The sequence below is a fragment of the Octopus bimaculoides genome, chromosome 7 (assembly GCF_001194135.2).
Source record: "Octopus bimaculoides isolate UCB-OBI-ISO-001 chromosome 7, ASM119413v2, whole genome shotgun sequence".
In the NCBI taxonomy this organism is placed as follows: Eukaryota; Metazoa; Mollusca; class Cephalopoda; order Octopoda; family Octopodidae; genus Octopus; species Octopus bimaculoides.
Genome location: NC_068987.1, coordinates 13,470,025 through 13,491,707, shown reverse-complemented (window position 1 = coordinate 13,491,707; position 21,683 = coordinate 13,470,025). Strand labels below are relative to the sequence as shown.

At 33.8% G+C, this 21,683-nt stretch overlaps 1 protein-coding gene across 1 annotated transcript in view; it reads left to right on the top strand.

The window, feature by feature from the left end:
- Positions 1 to 21,683, top strand: part of LOC106869751 (liprin-alpha-1) — a 323,919-nt gene that overhangs the window by 279,241 nt on the left and 22,995 nt on the right. Inside the window, exons 15-24 of the mRNA XM_052969123.1 lie at positions 4,384 to 4,413; positions 9,439 to 9,471; positions 11,121 to 11,305; positions 11,602 to 11,695; positions 12,641 to 12,722; positions 13,763 to 13,963; positions 14,464 to 14,639; positions 16,602 to 16,699; positions 17,925 to 18,100; positions 19,266 to 19,334. Of these exons, the coding sequence (XP_052825083.1) occupies positions 4,384 to 4,413; positions 9,439 to 9,471; positions 11,121 to 11,305; positions 11,602 to 11,695; positions 12,641 to 12,722; positions 13,763 to 13,963; positions 14,464 to 14,639; positions 16,602 to 16,699; positions 17,925 to 18,100; positions 19,266 to 19,334 (1,144 nt within the window). The remainder of the gene's footprint in view (positions 1 to 4,383; positions 4,414 to 9,438; positions 9,472 to 11,120; positions 11,306 to 11,601; positions 11,696 to 12,640; positions 12,723 to 13,762; positions 13,964 to 14,463; positions 14,640 to 16,601; positions 16,700 to 17,924; positions 18,101 to 19,265; positions 19,335 to 21,683) is intronic.

Below are 21,683 nucleotides of genomic sequence, written 5' to 3'. Positions count from 1 at the left end.
TTGTTATCTATATATTTTTCTATACTGGATTCAGAGTATAATTTTTCAAGGTTTTTCTTATCAAATTTCTTAAGATTATCTACAACTTGAAAAGAAATAATTTTCATCTTCAGTGATCTTAGATATACATTTTTTTGCTATTTAATTTTTTGTAAAATTTAAACTGCGTTGATATTTATGTTAATATTTATCGGAAGAAGAATAGTTTAAAAATTTTAGCTTGTTTCGGCTTTACTTTGCCTGGAGTTATCTACAAAACAGATTAGAGGAAATAGTTTTATTAATGATGGGAACTTTTTTTTTTTTTTTGTATTTTTAAACTGCTTTGGAGTATTTAGTTATGTCCCTTTACACCCTGAGTTCAAATGTTGCGGAGATCATACTTACTTGTCGTCCTTTAAGAGGTCAATAAGTTGAGAATCAATCGAGTACTAGAGTTACTTAATGGTCTGTGCCCTGTCCTAAAATGCCTGGTCTTGTGCATGATAAGGTTTCCAATCAACATTGTTGTTTTACTATATTCATTTCAATCAACTACACACCTCCCTCTCTAGCAGATTTGTGACTTCATGCTAAAAGAAAAAAAAAAAATTACATCAGGACTTAAGATTTAAAAAAAAAATGGAAATTTTAAAAAATACTGGTGTCAGTGTTAATCAGCTAATCAAAGATTTTTGAGCTTGTGCCTAGATTAGAAACAGTTGTTGCTACCAATTATAGTAGTGGTATTAACATCATCATTATTATTTCATCTTTATGTTCTGAGTTCAAATTCATCCAAGGTCGACTTTACCTTTCATCCTTCTGGGATCGATAAAATAAGTACCAGTTGAACACTGGGTGTCAATGTAATCAACTTAACCCCTTAAACCATTATTATTATTATTATTATTATTATTATTATTATTATTCGATTTGGCTCAAATACTTATGCCTAGTGGAACTTATGTGCCCGTAATCTTAGATATCCACAAGCTTTCAATACTCTTTCAAGCCCTCAAAACTGTTCTGATAATCTTTCCTAATCCTAAGAGGCAAACTTTCTATAGAAGCTCTACAAGACATTCTTATTATCATAATTAAGGCAGTGAGCTGGCAAAATCGTTAGCACGCCAAGCAAAATGGTTTGTGACATTTTGTCTTTACGTTTTGAGTTCAAATTTTGCCAAGGTCAACTTTGCCTGTCATCCTTTTGGGGGTCAATAAATTAAGTACCAGTTAAATACTGGGGTTGAAGTAGTTGACTAGTACCCTCCCCACCAAATTTCAGACCTTGTACCTATAGCAGAAAGGATTATTATTATCATTATTATTATTATTATTATTATTATTATTATTAGGAGTGGCTTAATAAATTGTGCCCCATCCATAAAAATTTGTGACATTAGGACAAGATTATGGCTCATTATTACATGGAGCTACTTTTAGTTTAGAAACTGTTATTGTGTGTGTGTGTATTTGAATGACATTACATGTGGCTCTGTGTAGCTCTCAATGTGTGGGAGAGACAGAATAAACTATTTGAAAATGCTCACAGGCATTTGTTGTTAAAAAAATTCTAAAGCAGCTCAGGAGTTACTGAAGTGATCAGCTGATAGCTGTGCCATGCATAGGTGAGAAACACAGTAGATAATGAGGATTATGTAAATGAATTACCAAGTATTCAGAATAATGTTTTCACGAACGCTATTGTCAGACGTTCCTAAATGTTTATACAGTATATTTAGATTCTAAAATACGTTTTACTGAAAATGAATTTGGTTTCAATTAGATTTCTTGAGTAGTTCTGTTGTTCTCATCATCTTATTTCTCTTTTCCTCTGTTATTTTGGCTGTGTGGTTTAGAAACTCGCTTTGCAACCATGTGGTTTTGAGTTCAGTCCCACTTTATGTTGAGAGTTCAAATTCCACCAAAGTTGACTTTGCCTTTCATCCTTCCTGGGTTGATAAAATAAGTACCAGTTGAGCATCAGAGGTGATGTAATCGACTACATCCCTCCCTCCAAATTTCAGGCATTGTGCCTTTAGTAGTAAGGATTATTATTATTATTATTATTATTATTATTATTATTATTATAATAAAAGAGTTACAATATTGATCATTATGTACATAAATGGCAAGAAAAAAATTAAACATTTTCACACTTCTGCTGGCTAAGATAGTTTTAAGGACCAAGAACTGCCTGTTTAACATTATAGTTTCTTCTGTGTTCCAAGTTGTTACTGCATTAATCATTCTGTGACATTATATTTATTTAATTTTCTGTGTATTTGTTGAACAATCACCTTATCAAGATATTGTAGTCGGCTTTCTAATTCTGCCTAGCAACCTGAAGCTGTTACATTTTGTATTTCTAATAATCTAGATTAATCAACAGCTTGCACCTATAACTTGTAGGAATCTTTCATGATTTTTCAGCCTTTTACACATTATGTTGTTCAGCGATGAATAGAATAGATGAAACCATAAACCATAACCATTACTCACTAGTGTGTTGCACATGAGCTGGTAGCATGTATCATGCTTTCTGTAATTGTTTTTGCTTAGTGTGAGCAAACAGATTCTACTGTCCTTGACCCAGCAGAGTAATAGAGGATGTGACAGTTAATGTCATATGAAATGAAGTGCCTTACACATGGAGGTGCATGGCTTAATAGATAGGGTGATGGACTCATGATTGTAAGATTGTGGTTTCGATTCCTGGACCAGATGATGCAGTGTGTTTCTAAGTGAAACACTTCATTTCATGTTGCTCCACTCCACTCAACTGATAAAAACGAGCAATCCTCTGACAGAATATCATCGTATCCAGGGAAGAATATACTGTATATGCCAGAGAAACCAGGAAACCAGCCCTATGCTCCTTGTTAAGTAATGTGAACTAACTATACACTGGCATAATACAGTGCCTAGCCCAGGAATCAACCCCCCCCCCACCTTAGGATCATGAACCCAGTCCCTAAATCACTAAGCTTTGTATATTTGGAATTGATAAAATAGTTATACAATCACTAGTATATTAGAGTTGTACCCCTAGAGATGTTATATAACTCTCCCTTCCTTGCTATTCTAGGCTGACAAAACAGGTTCAACTACCAGCTGAGTGGTTAGCTGAAGGAAACTTTAAAATATTTGCTTTAACAAACTTCAACCAGTTAATGTTAATGTGGTAAATAAAAAGAGATATGTCTTAGATAACAGTACTAACTATAGCATCCATCTCTCTAATGGTCCAGTAAAAGACATGAGCTGAGCAGTTTTTGCTAAGGAAATACTGATTCAGAGGCATTCACCCTGAAACTACTTTTGGTTCTATGATACAAATTCCCTGTTTTAAAGGGATCTAAATTAGAAACATCCATCAAAATGTTAACTTATATTCCAAACACCAGCTTAGTAATTGACTATGTTGTTTCACAAAATTCTAAATTACTTTCGAAATTAAATGAGACAGGGCAAGTGTATTTCAACAGAAATATGGTAGCAAAAGGATTAAAGATATATAGAAATCATTGTAGTACCGTGATATTTTGTGACTAAGTGGAATGAATTCCTTTCCTTAGGTGGGACACCAGTTTAATGCAACTAATATGTCATGAAGATCTGGTAACTGTTAAATGAATTAAGGTCTATAGAATTGATAGAATATAGTTGATTTGATCTCACAGTTCATGAGCTAGTAGTTCAAACACCTTATGCACTCAGGCATATTAATGTTAGATTTCTGTGTGTTTGTTTGTTTGGAAAGAGACAGATAGACAGTAGAGAAGTACTTCGAAAATAAAGTTTTAACTCTTTAATACTCTGTTGAATCTTGAGAGAGTGTTTATCTAAAATATCTAACCCCGACTCTTATATTTATTAGGCTAAAATAACTAGAATTTATTCTAGAATATTCATTTTGTTTTTACATTCCTTTTTTAATAAGTGTGGTCTTCTTATAATCCACACTTATATCTTCTCGTGAAAGTAGGTTCGAAAATTTTTATTGATAATATTGGTAATATGTCACAGAACCAAGGTTTTTTAAAAAAATATTTGGTCTTGGCTTCCCTTGGAAATAACATCACCATCCCATTTTAAAATTAAAAAAGAATTTTTTTAGTTATTATTTATTTCTTTTTTGCATAAATTCTCCTGCATTTCTGGCTTTCTGAAATTATTTTTCCATGACCATTTTCCTCTTGACCATTTTATCTCTTTTAACATTTTCCATTCAGTCCATTTTTTACATCTGACATTAGGGTCTTTCTTAAGAATCTTAGACAACTTTCATGAACCAACTGAAGCATGAAAGAGATTAATCCCATTTTGTGCCCAAAGTTTTGTCCCTGTTACGTTCCTTTTTTTTATACTTGACCCTGTGCTCTGTTATTTTACCAGATATGGACTGGATCAGAACACAGTAATAAGGTTAGTAGTGCCCCATAAAAGGAGCACAGAATCACTGTACATACTTGTTTGTTTTTTTTTTTGTTTCTAATTTTTTTTCTTTCTTTTTTTGTTGTTGTCTCAACTGCAATAGATGCACTACTGTAGTCTTCCACTCAAACAACATACTGTTTTGTGTTGATAACACCTTTCATTATAATATGGTATATTTCTATATATATACCCATTATCTGCCAGAAATATGTTCCATCTGCTGTTACAGTAACGCTTTCTTTCATCAAATATTCTGTAATGCTGTCCAGCTGATAATTTTGCATTAAATTTTCATTGAATAAAATTTGCAATAAATTTTTATCGAATATATCAATATTAGTAATTTAACTAAATATATCCGCATTATGTTCCTTAGGAAATTACTCCTTTATTATTATTATTGTTATTATTATTATTATTATTATATGAAGGCGGCGAGCTAGCAGAATTGTTAGCATGCCAGGCAAAATACTTAGCGGCATTTCATTCATCCTTACATTCAGAGTTCAAATTCCACCAAGGTTGACTTTGCCTTTTCATCTTTTGGGGGTTGATAAATTAAGTACCAGTTATGCACTGGGGTTGATGTAATCGAATCATCCCCTTCCCCAAAATTTCAGGCCTTGTGCCTATAGTAGAAAGGATTATTATTATATGAGGGCAGAGAGCTGGCAGAATCATCAGCATGCTGGGCAAAATGCTTAGTGGCATTTCATTCCTCCCTGTGTTCTGAGTTCAAATTCTGCCGAGGTCGATGTTGCCTTTCATCCTTTCGGGGTTGATGAAATATGTACCAGTTACACACTGGGTTCAATGTAATCAACTAGGCCTCCTCTCCCAAAGTTCCAGGCCTTGTGCCTATAGTAGGAAGGATTATTATTATTATTATTATTATTATTATTATTATTATTATTATTATAATAACCTAGGCAAATATAAAGAAAATTTTATTTAAATGGAAAGAAAGGGTATTTCTTCATTACTGCTAAGAATCATCTTGAAGCAGGAACATACTGGCACCATAAAGACCTGTCTCACACACACATACATAACATGACATAACTGTAAGCTCAATCCTAATATACTTTATAACTGCAACGAATTTTCTTTCTGCATTGGCTTATCATTGTTGTTTTTGTTAGAACTGAATGTTGTGACTAAAACATTTCCTCTTTGGTGGGAAATTTTATAAAATTCAATTTGAGAAGATTCATATGGAAATACATTATTATTACCGTTATTATTATTTGGTATTTCCATTTCATATATACCATTGTGTAAAATTTTGTCAGATTATACAATGGTACTTTTGATAATTTAACACAATAATTCTATAGGTTAAACTTCAACCTTGCCTGTATATTTTCATATCCTTAATTACTTAACTCTACTCATCAAAATAACATCATAGATTTAATTTTTGATGCTATTTTATTCCATCTTGGTTCACCTGCCAGCAGTTATTTTTGAAGTCCACTATTCTAAACAAAATAGCAGATTGATTGCTAATTTTTAAATGTTTGTTTTCTGCTGCTTTTTATTTATCTTTTTTTTTTATATATATATATATATATTATGTATTTTAGCTTATTAGTCTTGCCAGGCTTATTAGTCTCGCTAGATTAGGCTTTTGTTGTTCATCTTTGTTTCATAGTTCTTCATAGTTAGCAATGTTTTTTGAAGTATACCAAAAGAAAAAAAAGCTAAACACGGAGCAACATAATTTGCAAAATGTGTTGTGCACACAGAAAGAAAAAAAAGGGTTACAGTAAATTCATTCATTTCCAGCTATTCTCTCCATCATTGTTTTTTTTTATCTTTCTCTCTTTCTCTCTTCATGTCACCTCTGTCAGCCTCAGTTTCAGCTATGTCATCGCATATTTTCACAATCACTGCTTCACTGGCTCTCATCTACAACCACTTGTACCTTTTTTTCATCCTTATCATCTCCATCTAGTGAAACCTATTCTTATAATATTTAAATAGTTTTTTTTTTTCCTTTACTGTTCTGTTAATTCTTTAATGATAACTTAGAAGAGAGTGTTTACTAGACTTAAGTTCTTCTGTTAAGCTTCAACTTGAATAATAAAAGAAAAGAAGCGAAAAGCAAAAGGAGAACAGCAATATAATCAAACTTTAATAAACTCTGATCCAAATCTTTATTATATAACTATTATTAGTTGTGGCTCTATTTCTATTAATCTCTTGCATTCACATAGAATTCCACATAGCCATTTCTCATTGCTCATTGTTCTTCCTTGTCTCACAATATTCACATCATTGTTCATACACGTCCATATATATATATTTTTTTATATTGACATCAGGATTCCTTACCATACTCACATGAAAATTACCTGTTGCATTCATTCATCTCTATTCACCTCAAGTTTGTTTTTCAATTTTTTTTTTTTTTACCACAAGCAGGGCAGACATTAATTTAGTTTTTCTGTCTCACTTAACAGGTAACAGAATTATTTGCTTGATTAGAGACTATTTTCATGTAGAATAATCACCACTTGTTTACCACAGACAATAATTAAATATTTGTTTACAGTCATATCCTGTTAAAGAACATTTTCTTTACTCAATTTTTGGATTTTATTTCATGAAATTTACCAAGAAAAATGCTATCTTTGAAATACTGAAAGATCATATCAAAGCTGTGGTTAAAATGCATTTATTCTTAAAGTTATTTGCACTCCTATCATGTGGAAGAACTACATCGACTTTTTTTCTAATCTTTGACTGTTATTTTGTGAGATTTTCTTATTTAAACAATATTTTTTATAAAAAAAAAAAGAAAAATTAATAAATGATGCCATGGACTTAATTAAATAATAGAAATTAATTCAATAATTAGCATGATTTTAAATAGCAGTGGGGGCAGGTTAGAAAATGATTGCTCTGTTTACTGATTCATGCAAAAGCTGGTCAAGCTAGAATTAAATTAATAAACACACTAGAAACAGCATTAGGTTAATCCTGTAACTTTAGAATTAAATTTCATGGTTATTCCAGTAATGTTAAATATCTGCCACAAGATAGAATTAGTATTTTCTGCATGTCATGTTGCTTCAATAAACTTGATATTCTTCAACAAAAATATAGGTTGGTATATAAAACTGCTTTCTCCAGTTAAAAGTATTGATATTTGGAGTGGATATATCTGATTTCCTCTGTAAAAGGGCTAAAATAACAATTTATATAATGTTTATAATGTTGATATTAACATGGGAAGGCACCAGCTTTCATGTTTTGTTTCAGAGAAACTTCTCAAAGAGACTTGTTACTCTGTTATTCTGCCCTTTCTAATTGTCATGGGTTGAATCAAAATAAATGAAAAATCTTCAAACACATTAAAAATAAATGATACATATTTTGTGTTAGTCTGAAATAAAAACGGTTTTTATAAGCTAAGATATTCTTCCCCTTTTTGTAAAACATTAGTGTGATATGAGGGAGATATGGCTACTATTTTTAACAGATTGAATGATCACATAAAGGTTTCCTTAGTCGATGTGGTATAATATGATAGCATTTGAAATTGACTATAATATCCAATTTTAACAGATTTGACTTCTGTTTAACCCTTCTGTGGTTATATTTCTCAGCAGAAATATATATATATGTATATATATATATATATATATATATATATATATTGACTATGTATTTCAATTAATTGTTTAAAAAAATAATAAAGAGTTTAGAGTGGGACTTTGTAAAATAACTATCATTTGTATATTTTGTCTGTCTTTTATTAATTTTACATGCATATAAAACTGGTGTTTAGAATAAAAGGGATTATGTAAAACTATGGTTAAACCATTTCTTTCTTGAATCTCTTCTTAGCAAATATGCAGTAAATCTTGCTAAAATCTTTCTTAATGAAAAAGAGATGACAAGGAAATAAACAATTATCCTGATAGTCTGCTGTTGCTGCTGTAAAATGCAGTGGACTCATTGAGTGCCTGAGTAACACCTTATGGTTTCATTGGAGTCTCCAAAAATGAAGTGCATTTTATTTGAGAAAGCGATTACATTTATGTATATTATGTAGGAATGCATTACCAATGAGAAAGCATCAAACAATTTTGGGCAGTTTTGGCTACATAGCAGAAGAGGTGGTATTGAATTAGTCAACTATGATCATTATGGGCTGTAGTTGAAATTTTTTGGAGTTGTTTAATATAATTTAGGAGTATTTAATTATTTTGTTTGAATTTCTTTTGAAAATAAAATTTTAAAAACTTAATACTTCTTAATTGAAAAAAAACCCAACTTTTTCCATGATTTTAACTAAAAAAAAATTCATGTTTTACAGCTGTTATCATTTCCTGCTTTTGCTTGTTTTAGATAAATCACACCTAATGTTTTACTTTAAGACAGCCAAATTTTCACCCTTTGGTGAAGACATTTTAAAGTCCATGGGTATCTATGTATGATTTTTGAATGGTGTGATTAATATTTCTCTTTCTCTCTCTCTCTCCCTCTCTCTCTCTCCCCCTCTCTCTCTCTCTCTCTATCTATATATCTATCTATCTATCTATCCATCTATCCTCTTACTCTCTCTCTCTCTCTAGTTATCTCTATCTCTTTACTTTTTTTTATGTTTTGCTTTTAACAGACCAGTAACTATATGCATAGTTACAATTTTATAACATTGCCATGATTGTTGACTTTATATTGTTGCTTTATAATATAAAAATGCTTGCATGTATTTGTACCTTTGGGTGTGTGTGAGAGAGAGAGAAAGAGAGAGAAACTACCTGTATGTGCACGTGTGTGTCTGTATGAGTGTGCGTGCATGTGCGCTTATTTCTCGGCATAAAATTACAGAAATTAAAAATGGAATTTTGAAATAATCTGGCACCAGTATCTTGCTTTTTTATAATTTTTAAAAAAAATTTTGTATTAACATTATATTTCACATTTTATGGAAAAACTAAAAGCCAAGTTATGTTCCTTATACTTTCCATGTTTTAACACAATATTTTCATTTCATTACAGAATCTCTTCAGAGATGTCGAATAAATTGAGGAGGTGAGTTTGAGGTTTAAGCCATTACTACTATTATATTGGTTTAGAATTATCTACCTGCCATTCTGATCATGCAATTTTTTTTTTTTTTTTTATGTTGAGTAATCTTTTTTCCCCGTTCCAATGTTGAAACATTTGCTGTCCTCAATCGTTTAGTCCTTAATTAGTCTTGCTCTACTATTTAGTCCTTACTTAGCTGTCCTCAGCCCTAACCTGTGGTTAAGAAGTTCATTTCGCAACCACATGGCTTTCAGTTTGGTCCCAACTGTGTGACACTTTTTGGTGGATGCATATTTCTTCTGTTTTGGTCCCAGATTAATCAATACCTGTGAACGTCTATTATATTGATTGCTGTATAATACAGATTGCTAAAATAATTACCAGGTTGAAAATAAATAGTAGGGGTTGATGAGACTCATTAAATCCCATGAAGGTGGTGCCCCACCAAGGTAGCAGTCAAATGCCTGGAACCAATAAAAGAGTGTAGCTGCAAGCCCATGTGGTTAAACAGTTCACCTTGCTACTACTTGGTTATGAGTTCAATCTCACTGCAAGCACCTTCTAAAATGGCTTCAAGTTAAGGAAAGCTTTAAGTGAATTCTACTAATGGAACCTGTGCAGGAATAATAGGACTGAGGAATAATGCTTCAAAGGAGCATTCTGCTTGTTAAATACACATAAAGTCACATATATATCTAATATGGTATATTGAAAAACTTTGATTAACTAATGATAGCTCTGCAATAAGGAAATCCTCTGGGAGTTAGGAAATTAACTCTGCTATGAGGAAAGCAAGGGAGATAACTCCAATATCACCTACTCCAAATTTTTGGGAAATAAAAAACAATATACACTTTGGACAGACCTTGTCTTTAAAGCCAACTGGTAAAAAGCAGTGGACATGTTTTGATCTTATTAGTTCTCTTCAGTGAAGCATATTTGGAAAGACTTAGAAGGGATCTGTGTGTGTGGTTGAGAAATATACCCCCCAAAAAAAACTGACAGGTGAAACCACAACAAACAGCATGTTCTTGTTTGGCAGGTGTATTTATGGGTGTGTGGTTAAGAAGCTCACTCCACAGTTGATTCCAGCTTCAGCCCCTCTGCGAATCACCTTGAACAAGTAGCTTCTAGTGTAGCCCTGGAACTACCACATCCTAGTGAATGAGTTTGGTTGATGGACATTAAAAAGGAGCCTGTCGTGTATCTGCACATGTGGGCATGAATGTATGTATGTGTGTCCATGTGTCCTTGTCTTGATATTATGCACTAAATGTAAACAAATATCATTGCCGTATAAGCAGTGTGGTATAGTTGGTTTGCTATCTTCTATGAAAGCATGTCATGGCTAAAGGGAAATAGGTTAAGGTTGGCAATAAGAAGAGTAACGAGTCATAAACACATTTCATCAAATCCATACTCATACAAGCATAGAAAAGATGGCATGATATAATATTGAAGAGATTTGGATGTCCTTTCTTGTGGGTCAAATGACTACTTAGAGGCACCTTCAGTTCATCATTTGGTCTCAAATAGATCGGGGGAGGGGGGGGGGCAAATTTATAATTGTTGAAATTTTAATTTTTTTTATTTTTTATTTGTTTCTGGTTTTTATCATGATGTTATCATTTTCAACCTTTTCTGTTTTTCAGGGCCGTAATGATAGACAGTGCGCATAGCTCCCCAAGTCCTCTAAGCAGTGCCAATAGCAGCCAAGACTCCTTGCACAAACACCAAAAGAAACGTGGTATAAAAAGTTCCATAGGCAGACTTTTCAGTAAAAAAGAAAAACAGAAGACCAAAGATGCAATGATCAGAGGTGAAAATATGGCCACTGGTATGTATTAATGCCACCATTTCCCCCATATTAGTTTATAAGGAATTATTTTGAGTTACAACTTTCTTATATATTTGTTTAAAGACAGCTTCTTTTATTAAGTGTTTCTGTTACTTTAATGATGACGATTATGTTACTATAGTCTTCATTATTTTCAAAATTTATTGAAAAGAAAATGGTGTATTTCAAGAGAAATATGGTAACAAAAGGGTTAATCCTTAAAATTTTTTCCTGCATTTTGTAACAAGATATGCATGTGCTGAACAGATTTTGAATCTGTTTGATCTCTCTTTCAGGTGGCCAATATGGAGATGGTTTGGAAGCAGGTTCATCAGATACACTTGCGTTGGGCTTAGGGCAATCTGAATTTGATAGAAGAAAGAAAAAGAAGTAAGTTTATTTGTTTCTCCATTTTTTTTTTTATTAGGGATCAGGCCTTCAGATTTATGAGGCTGTGAAGATGGGATGATATGACCATCATTTTTTTTCCAAATGCATTATCCTTTAGCATATTGCATTTTTGTATTTGGTTTGCAAAATTCTTGATGTGAACTTATGCATTGAAATGTATTTTGTTGCATGCACTGGTTCTATTTCACTTCTTTATCATTTATTTGTCTCTTGGTTTATCATTTAACCCCAGGGTTCTCAGCCATTTTTTTAATCTATGGACTCCTTCAGTTCCTATTTTACTCTTCTAGACCCCCCACCCTAGCTGTTTGATGTTTTTACCAAAAAAAATCTATTAGTTTTATAATTAAGCATTTTCAAGAATTATATTGAAAAAATGTTATAATATTTTGTATATTGTAGAAGTATAACCAGATTATTGCACATAAGTTTTAGCAACAAAATCTTATGTGAATCATATGGACCTCAGTTGAAAACCACTAATTTAACCAATTAACTAATCAATAGTTTAGTTAATGGTTCAGACAATAATTCTATCAGCTAGGTTTGTCAATATTGTTTTGTCACCACTCATAGCTTCGTCAATGACATCCACTTTGCTCTAGGTTTACTTCAATTCTTTAACAGTTTCATTGAAATGAAATGGCTTAGAGGTTGACCAGAACTCCCAGGGCAGCTCTGGAACTGACCATTTACAGAACTCATCTACAATCTTTTGTATAATCATTATGTCTTATATTGTTGGTGTCTTGAAGAATTTTACTTAATGTTATTAAGAATTTGATAAAATAATTTCAATATGTGTATTTGTGTACATAAAATATTTTTAGAATAATAATGTCCAATCAGAGTATTAAGTGTTACTTTTCCTATATATTTATTATTGTTTGAGTTTCACATGAATTTTATTTGTTTATTTTTCAGGCATGAATTATTGGAAGAAGCAATGAAGGCTGGCACGCCATTTGCATTATGGAATGGTCCGACTGTAGTCGCTTGGCTTGAGGTGGGTACAGCAGTTCTGAGAAATATATTCATTGTTACTGTCACAACTCTGTGTGTGTGTGTGTGTGTGCGCGCGCGCACACGTCAGCATGGAAGGCGAACGTTCAATGATGATGGTATTGTGGCTGATATATATCATCATCATCATCCTTTAACGTCCACTTTCCATGCTGGCATGGGTTGGACGGTTTGACTGAGGACTGACGAACCAGATGGCTGCACCAGGCTCCAATCTGATTTGGCAGAGTTTCTACAGCTGGATGCCCTTCTTAACACCAACCACTCTGAGAGTGTAGTGGGTGCTTTTACGTGCCACCGGCACGAAGGCCAGTCAGGTGGTACTGGCAATGGCCATGCTCAAAATGGTGTTTTATACGTGCCACCTGCACAGGAGCCAGTCCAGTGGCACTGGCAACGATCTTGCTCGAATGTCTTTACACGTGCCAGGAAGGCAACACTGGGCACAGGTGCCATCACGATTTCGCTTTCGCTTGCCCCAACTTAATACTAATAAATTCCTCACTAAACCCTAATTATTGCTCTATGATGAAGATATTTAGTTAGCTTATTCTCACTGGCTGACTCTGTTTAGTAACTCGATAACCTCTAGAGTTATTGTTTATTAGCTTCTCTAGAATGCATAACAAGGATTTACTGAAGTATCCTTCCTGTTTGTCAGCAATCAAGAACTTTAGTTAATTACATTTCCTGTATAATTGCCTCCTGCTGAAAAATAATTCTTCAAAATTCATCAGTTAAAGTGAGAAAATTGAGTAGTGAGGTAACCCGATAACTGAAACAGGGCTGAAAATAGCTGCTAATTATCAAACCCAATCATGTAACTGTTTGTAATTAGATCTTCAGTTAAAAATCTTCAGGTATATTTGGTGTGTTTAGTTTGTTAAACTATTTCAGAAATGTAGTAATCTTGGAATAATATGAAAAAAAAAAATTTAATTTAATTTTAAAAATTGATAATTCTTCCTCTGCAATCTGTAAATCTCTGTATAATTTGAATAAATGATTCTCTTTGTTTTGCAGTTGTGGGTTGGAATGCCCGCATGGTATGTAGCTGCATGTCGAGCTAATGTTAAAAGTGGCGCCATTATGTCAGCTTTGTCGGATCAAGAAATCCAAAGAGAAATTGGTATCAGCAACCCTCTCCATCGCCTTAAGTTACGTCTAGCCATCCAGGAGATGGTTAGCCTTACTAGCCCATCAGCACCAAAGCCATCACAAACGGTATGTCTATGAAATTAAAAACAAGTTGGTTTGCTTTTACAGGTTTTTTTCTTTCGTTTTTTTTCTTCTCCCCATTCAGTTATTACTGACGTGTGTTTGTGTGTATGTGTGTCCAAAATGAATCTAGATTGTATGGAACTTCTCAAAGATTATTGTTTTACCTCAAGTCGACTCTGATCATACCAAGCTGTGATCAATAGTACTCCAGCCATGATTTGGAGATGTTATTATTCAATGTGTCCTTCCTTTTTCTTAAGATGGCAGGCTGTTATTAGTTTCTACAAAATTTTAAGTCCCGTTCTTCAGAAGTCACTAAGTATGTTTTTATGTTTGAAACAATTATGTGTATGAGTGAGTGAATCCATCCTATTAGTTGACATGCTAATATATATATATATATATTTTGCTTATATGATTCTGATGTTTTGAAAGATGTCTCAAAAATCATGATTGTCTGCTAAATAACACAAAACTTCTTTTTTCATTAAACCTCATTAAAGCCTTTGGCATTTGGTGATATGAACCATGAATGGATAGGCAATGAATGGTTGCCAAGTTTGGGTCTGCCACAGTACAGGAGCACGTTTATGGAATGCCTAGTGGATGCACGGATGCTAGATCATCTGACGAAAAAAGATTTACGTGGTCAGCTAAAAATGGTAGATAGCTTCCACAGGTGAGCTTAAATTAAACTTTATTTTCTTTTCTTTCTATTCATTATTTGTTTTTTAAAATGTTGTTGTTTGGCGTTAGCCAATATAATCTGGACTGGAAACGTGAGATGCTTTTTTTTTTTTTTTTTTTTGGATTAGTTTTAATCTTTTATTTGTTTCATTCATTTGACTGCAGTCATGCGGGGGCATTGCTTTGAAAAATTTCAGTCAAACAGATTGACTCCAGTATTTATTGTTTTGTAAGCCTCGGCCTCTTTTGTCAAACCACTGGGTTGCAGGGATGTAAACACACCAACACCGGTTGTCAAGCGGTGATGGAAGGACAAAGACACAAACACACACACACACACGACAGACTTCTTTTCAGCTTCTGTCTACCAAATCCAGTCACAAGGCTTTTGGTGGTCTGGGACTATAGAAGACACTTGTCCAAGGTGCCACACAGTGAGACTGAACCCAGAACCATATGATCCGGAAACAAACTTGTTATCGCACAGCCACTTTTTGGACTAGTGATTACAATCTCTTGATCATTAAGACTGCAGTGACTAAAATACTAAGCATTAGAAGGATTTTTGACATCTGAAGATCAATGGCCAAAGTAGTTATAGTCTCAATATATCTGTTATATCTTTTAATGTGATGACATCAAGCATCCGTTAAATCAGTCGGTGGACTGCTGTGTTGCCAACTTGCCTGAGACTACTTCTGGGTCTGTGATAAAAACCATCAACACCAACAACAAAATGTTGTTACCCCCTGTTACCCCATATTCCTGTTAAAGCAGAAACAGGTTAAATGTCATCTCTGCCAGATGCCCAGTAACATGCAGTAAAGCACAACAAATGTAGAACACAAAGATTCAGCTGATTCTGTCCATTTGTCTACCTGCAATTGTTACTCTTTATCTGTATTTGCAACCATTTTTCTTTTTTTTTTTTTTTTTTGCTTGGGAGCCCAGATGGAGGGGAAAGTTAGACATGGACCCAGGTCTGAAAGGGTTAATACTTGAATTAAAACATTCCACTCTAATTTTATGTAAAAACCTAGTGTTATGTTCCAATCTCCAATTTAACAATTCTTCATTATTTCCAAGATGAATTAAATACATAGTCTATTTCGTTAGAAATGTAACCTTGAAAAGGTTATGTCACTATCTCTAGTCACACCAAGAGCATGATGACAGATTCTATGCTACCTAAAAGCCAGAGACAACTTTACCCTTCATGCTTTGGTTTTATTACTGTATTGTCCATAGTCATCAACATTAGCAGCAGCAGCAGTCACATAAATGGTTGTACTGAAGAGAAAATGCTTCACCCTTTAGCATTCAGATTACTCTACTAAATGTAATGCTTATTTATTCACATTGTTTAGAATTAACCATGCATTATCCTGTAGCTTTGAGATTTCGATGGTGTGATTGTTCATTTTTAGAGCAATATTTTAAGATGAGTGTAAGAAGGCATGTCTGTCCAGTTCAAACATAAAATGAATAGAATACCTGGGCTGGATATGGCTGGTTTAAATGCTAAAGAGTTCAATAGGGACCATAGTCAGAAACGCTGTTTTGCTATCAGCCACAGTGCTGTAACTTCCAAAATAGGATGATAATTAGAAGATTTATTTAAAATCCTGTCATTATGTTTTGATTAAAATTTTTATTCACACATGATGGTTCACTCATTTGTGATGAAACTGCTATTTCTGTGTAAATATGCTTTTTGTTCAATTAATTATCATGTGGTGATTAATCTTAATTTCTTGAATTCTATTATTAAATAAAAAATTTTTTATTTTTTTATTTTTTGCAAATTTTAACTTCTCTGAAGAAAGAAAAAGAATTTAATGACAGAACTGGTCTTATCTCATGTGACTTAATCAACTACTTTGTCTTTGTAATTAATACTGCATGAAGACAATTACTCGCTATTTATAACTAATTATCACTTCGTTATTTTTAGAACAAGCTTACAATATGGAATAAATAGTTTGAAAAAAATAAATTATGATAGAAAAGAATTAGAAAGACGCCGAGAAGAGAGTTCGTCTGAAATGAAAGGTCAGTAAACATTATTTAATTATTTAATGTGAAACAGTTAATTACACAAACACTAATTTCAGGATATTGAATTATTATCTGTTATCAAGATTAACTAAATTTATTAATTTGAGATATAATTTTAATTTTTTTAAATCTTTTATCATAATTTGCTTATTTCAGTCATTGGATTCTGCCCATTCTGGGGTACAATTCAATGAATGGACCTTGAAGTGTTTCAGTTGGACAAAATGACCCCAGTGCTTATTTTCTAAGTCTGGTACTTACTCTATTAGTCTCTTTTGCTGAACTGCTATGTCAAGTAGTGGTGGGACAAACACAAGTACAAAGGCCACACACTCGTATACAATGGGCAGGCATATAGTTTCTCTCTACCAAATTCACTCATCAGTTATTTGTTGGCCCAAGGCTATAGTACAAGATACTTGACTAAGTCAGGGGCTTGTGGGGGGGGGGTTGCCTCCTGCAAATTACCTGTACACTGTAAAGTCCATTGTAAGTGCTTGGTGTTAGGAAAGGCATCCAGCTACAGAAACCATACCGCAGCAGACTTTGAAGTGTGACACAGTCCTCTGACTTGTTGACTCCTGTCAAAATGTCCAACACGTACCAGCTATAAAAACCATGCCAAAGCAGGTTATGAAACTTGGTGTGGCTCCTGGCCTTACCAACTCCTGTCAAACCATCCGACTCTGGCCTGCATGGAAACAAATGTTAAATGATGGTATATGCATGCACACACACGCACACACACACACACTGAGCTTCCACACAGTTTTCGTCTACCAGATTTAGCTCGTAAGGTATTGGTTAATTTGAAGTCATGGTAAAAGACACTTGCTGAAGGTGGTTTTGTCCTGTAAGATTGAACCTGGAACTATGTGGTTTCTAAGCAAATGTCTTAACCAAATAGCCATTCCTGCACTCTAAGTACCTGATGTGAGACAGAAGGACTGACAGGTGGTCTCCAGTTAAATTTTCAGTTTCATAAAAAATACATTTCAACATTCCAAATGAAATATTACTTGTATCCAATCCATCTTTTTTCGTATAGCTAGTAGGACACTGTTCAGGCAAAATGTCTTTTGGCTCCCTCTTGCAAACACTAAATGAAAAATAGTTTTAAATTTCATTGGATTTTATTAACTATTTGGTTTTTTTTCCCCCTTTATTCCTTTCCTAGTTCCATGATATGGCTTTCATTCTTTTACTCTTGTTTTTGCAGATGTACTTGTCTGGACAAATGAACGAGTCATTAAATGGGTTCAGTCCATTGGGTTGAAGGAATTCGCAAATAACTTATTTGAATCTGGAGTCCATGGAGCTCTGGTAGCGCTGGATGAAAGTTTTGACCATAATAGTATGGCATTAGCTCTACAAATCCCCACTCAAAATACACAAGTAAGTTACACATTTTACTTATTTATTTCTCAAGTGTTTTGTACTGTTTAAATCTTTTTTTTTTTTTTCGCCATCCTAGCATCAGTATGGTGGTTTTTGTTGAGTAATTTCTTTCCTTTGTGTTCTTTCTTGAAATTTTATCTATCTAGGGTACCTATGTATCTCCTCTACAGTGAGATACTTGTTCCTGTTCCTCTTTCCCACTTTAGCCTATCTACGTCTGGCACAATACCACCTCCCTCGATATTGTGCCCTCACTTTGTGAAGGGCTCTTGTTTTGCAAGATACTTGGTCACTCCACTAATGCTGGTGCCAGGAAAAAAGTACCAAATTTATGCTGTAGAGAAGTAGTTGGTGTTTGGAAGGGCATCCAGCTGTTATAAACCTTGCCAAAGCAGACAATAGTGACCAAAGCAGCCCTCAGGCTTGTTGAATAAACAAACATTTGCAATATGGCAGCAAGCTGACAGAATCATCAGCACACCAAGCGAAATGCTTAGTGGTATTTTGTTCATCCGTAGGTTCTGAGTTCAGATTCTGCCAAGCCCAACTTTGCCTTTCATCTTTTCGGGGTTGATAAAAATAAGAACCAGTTGAGCGCTGGAGTCAATGTAATTGACTTAACTACTCTTGAGCACCCCTCTACCAAGCCATGCTGAGCCAGTGTAACAGAGTAGGCTCATCAAACCAGTTGGATCTCAAACTCAAATTAACAGCCTCCACATCAGACCATGGTCGGTGGAGAGAACATGCTGAGGCCTTCATCCTGCTGTGGACTGAACATGGGTAATCCAATCTAATCCAAAATGCATAATATAGCCATGTTATTTTACTACATACAACATATTAAAATCTTATAAGTTATCTGCCTCCTATGCAAATTTACTTAATTGCCTATTCCATTTAATTACATAATTCCCATATTACAAGCTTTGCAATTAAATCAAATTGGCTGTATTTGGTAATTCAACAGAAGTTACACGGTTACTTGAAATAATATATTCAACTAATTTGTTTCACAGTTTTTCTCAATCATTTGTCTCCATTTAGTCTTTTCATATTTTTATTGTAATAAAGTGGACAATTATAATCAATTTAAAATTACAACTTCTTTTTTGTATATGTATGTATAATATATATTTTCTTTCATCTTCTCTTTCTACAGACCCGACAATTATTAGAACGTGAATTTAATAATATGCTTGCTTTAGGGACTGAGCGCCGCTTGGATGAGGTAGGTTTGCTGAAAAATTGCATGTGTATTGGTCACAGGTATGACATTCAGTTTCCTTATTTGACACCACCGTTACCAGAGTAAGGCTCAGGTACTCGCTATCATTATCAGCTTGCCACTGCAATTAATTAATTAACTGTCATAACAGTTAATGATAATGATTAAGAAGGAAACAAAATTAGGCTTTTCCTTTAATTTCCTTCTCTGCTGGCATCATTGAAATTAAAATGCATTAACAAATAATAAACACAATGCAAAGCTAGTATTCTTCCTGAAAGATCTAGTTATTTCCATAATGAATTCAATCTTTTTGGAATGTAGTCATTCAACTTTCAGCGCTCATCAATGTGCCTTAACTAGTATAGTCACCATACAGCTGTCAAGTTATCTCACAAACATCATTGATGTCTCCTTACTTTCCCAGTAGGTTTAATCTTAGCTAATTTTCCAGTTTGATAAAGTTGCATTTTAGTTGAAAGAAATTACTACATTCAGCTATAGCCTCTTTGTGGTTACTTGGTCTGCTGGAAATAGCAGCCAGAATCTCCTCAGGAAGGACCTGAAAATGAGATGAGATACTGCTGGAATTCCTTTGATGATAATCTGTTTTGTCATAGGTCTAACTTGGAGTTAAAAACAGTTAAGTGCAATATTTTTCCCAGAAACTGTACAGGGGTTATCATTTACCCCACAGCAAGGTGAATAAGAAGAGAAAAAAGAATAGGGTATTAGAGAGCCCTGGTGTTTCACAGGTTGTTTGGAAATGAATGTCATTTATAATGAAAAGCTTGACTTATCCAACTTGAAACTGAATGAACCAGTTCACATCTTACTGTGACAATTGTGTTCAACTAGGTACTGCTGACTAAGAATATCTGTTACATTTTTATTCTAATTTAATTTATTTTTATTTTATAAATGTAGTTTTAAATCCAATTCATATTCATGTGGTGACAGGAAGTAGCGATGCAGTGGGACAGTTGCTAGGCATATATGTATAACAACTGTGAGTTCAAATTGTAGATACGCCACTCCACCACAAAAAAAAAATGGAATTGAGAGAAGCACTTCAATGGTTCAGATAAATATACCAATGTACTGAACCATGTAGCTTATGTTTGGATGAAAATAAAATTATATATATATAGGTAAAGCTAAAGAGCCCCTTCGGTCATGAACGACCATAGGACTGAACCTAGAAAGTTTCCCTCTGGGGTACAGGTCTGGACAAGGTTGTTTATGGAAGACCAGCAATCACACATGCACACCAGCCACCCCTCTCTGTGCCATTAATGTTTTCCAAGAGAAAGGTAAAACTTGGCACCAGTGACATTACAATTCATTGAGTGAACTGGAGCAATGTGAAATAAAGTGTCTTGCTCAAGAACACAACAACACACAGCCTGGTCTGGGAATTGATCCCATTACCTCATGATAGTGAGCCCGATGCTCTAACCATCTGAACATGAATTTCATTACAACCTATCTGCTGTTGTTAATTACCTTGCAAAATAATGTCGATCACCTAGTATTGGATAATTAACCAATAGAAGGCACATGGCCAAGCAGTTAGGGTGTTGCACTCATGATTGTAAGATTGTAGGTTCAATTCTCAGGTCAGGCAGTGTGTAGTGTTTTATGAGAAAAGCACTTAATCTCTCATTGCTCTGCAATCACCGTGACATTTGATATATGGCACACAGTGCACCTCACAGATAATTGTTGATTTGATGGAGAGAGTGAGCGAATGTGCAGCACAAGCATTTGATCATCACTATCACCAAATCATCTGTGCAGGTTGTTCAGCAAGAAATTGCAATGCCATTTTTCTTGGACTTCAGAGATTACCATTATTATTATACAATATAGAATTACTCAATTGTAGTTCTTTTCTTTTTTTTTTGTGATCTTTTCAAATTTTATATTGACTTGTTGCTGAATGACCCTGTTAATATTTTGAGATTCAATCATGTATGGAAATAATTAGCAAAATGGCATGTTTTCATCATGCATGAGTATGCTTTATACGTAGAGGAGAATTAACATAGGTCCAGAACGACATCTTCAAAATATAGGCTTTCGAAAGAAAAAAAATATTTTCCAAAATCTAACATTTTGAAAAAATCAAAAAAAAAAAAATCTGAATGTTTCATACCGTCTTATTGGTCTTTTGATCTTTATTTTTTTTTTAACTTTAAAATTTCTCTGTACAAGATTATTGCCTGAAAAATTTGAAATGTATTATGTATTTTTGTTTTGTCTTGTGTGCTTAGCTTTTCTATTTAAAAGCATGATTTCAAAAGGTTCCTTCCTGTTTAGTGGAAATGGTTTGCGGCTTTTTATTTCATT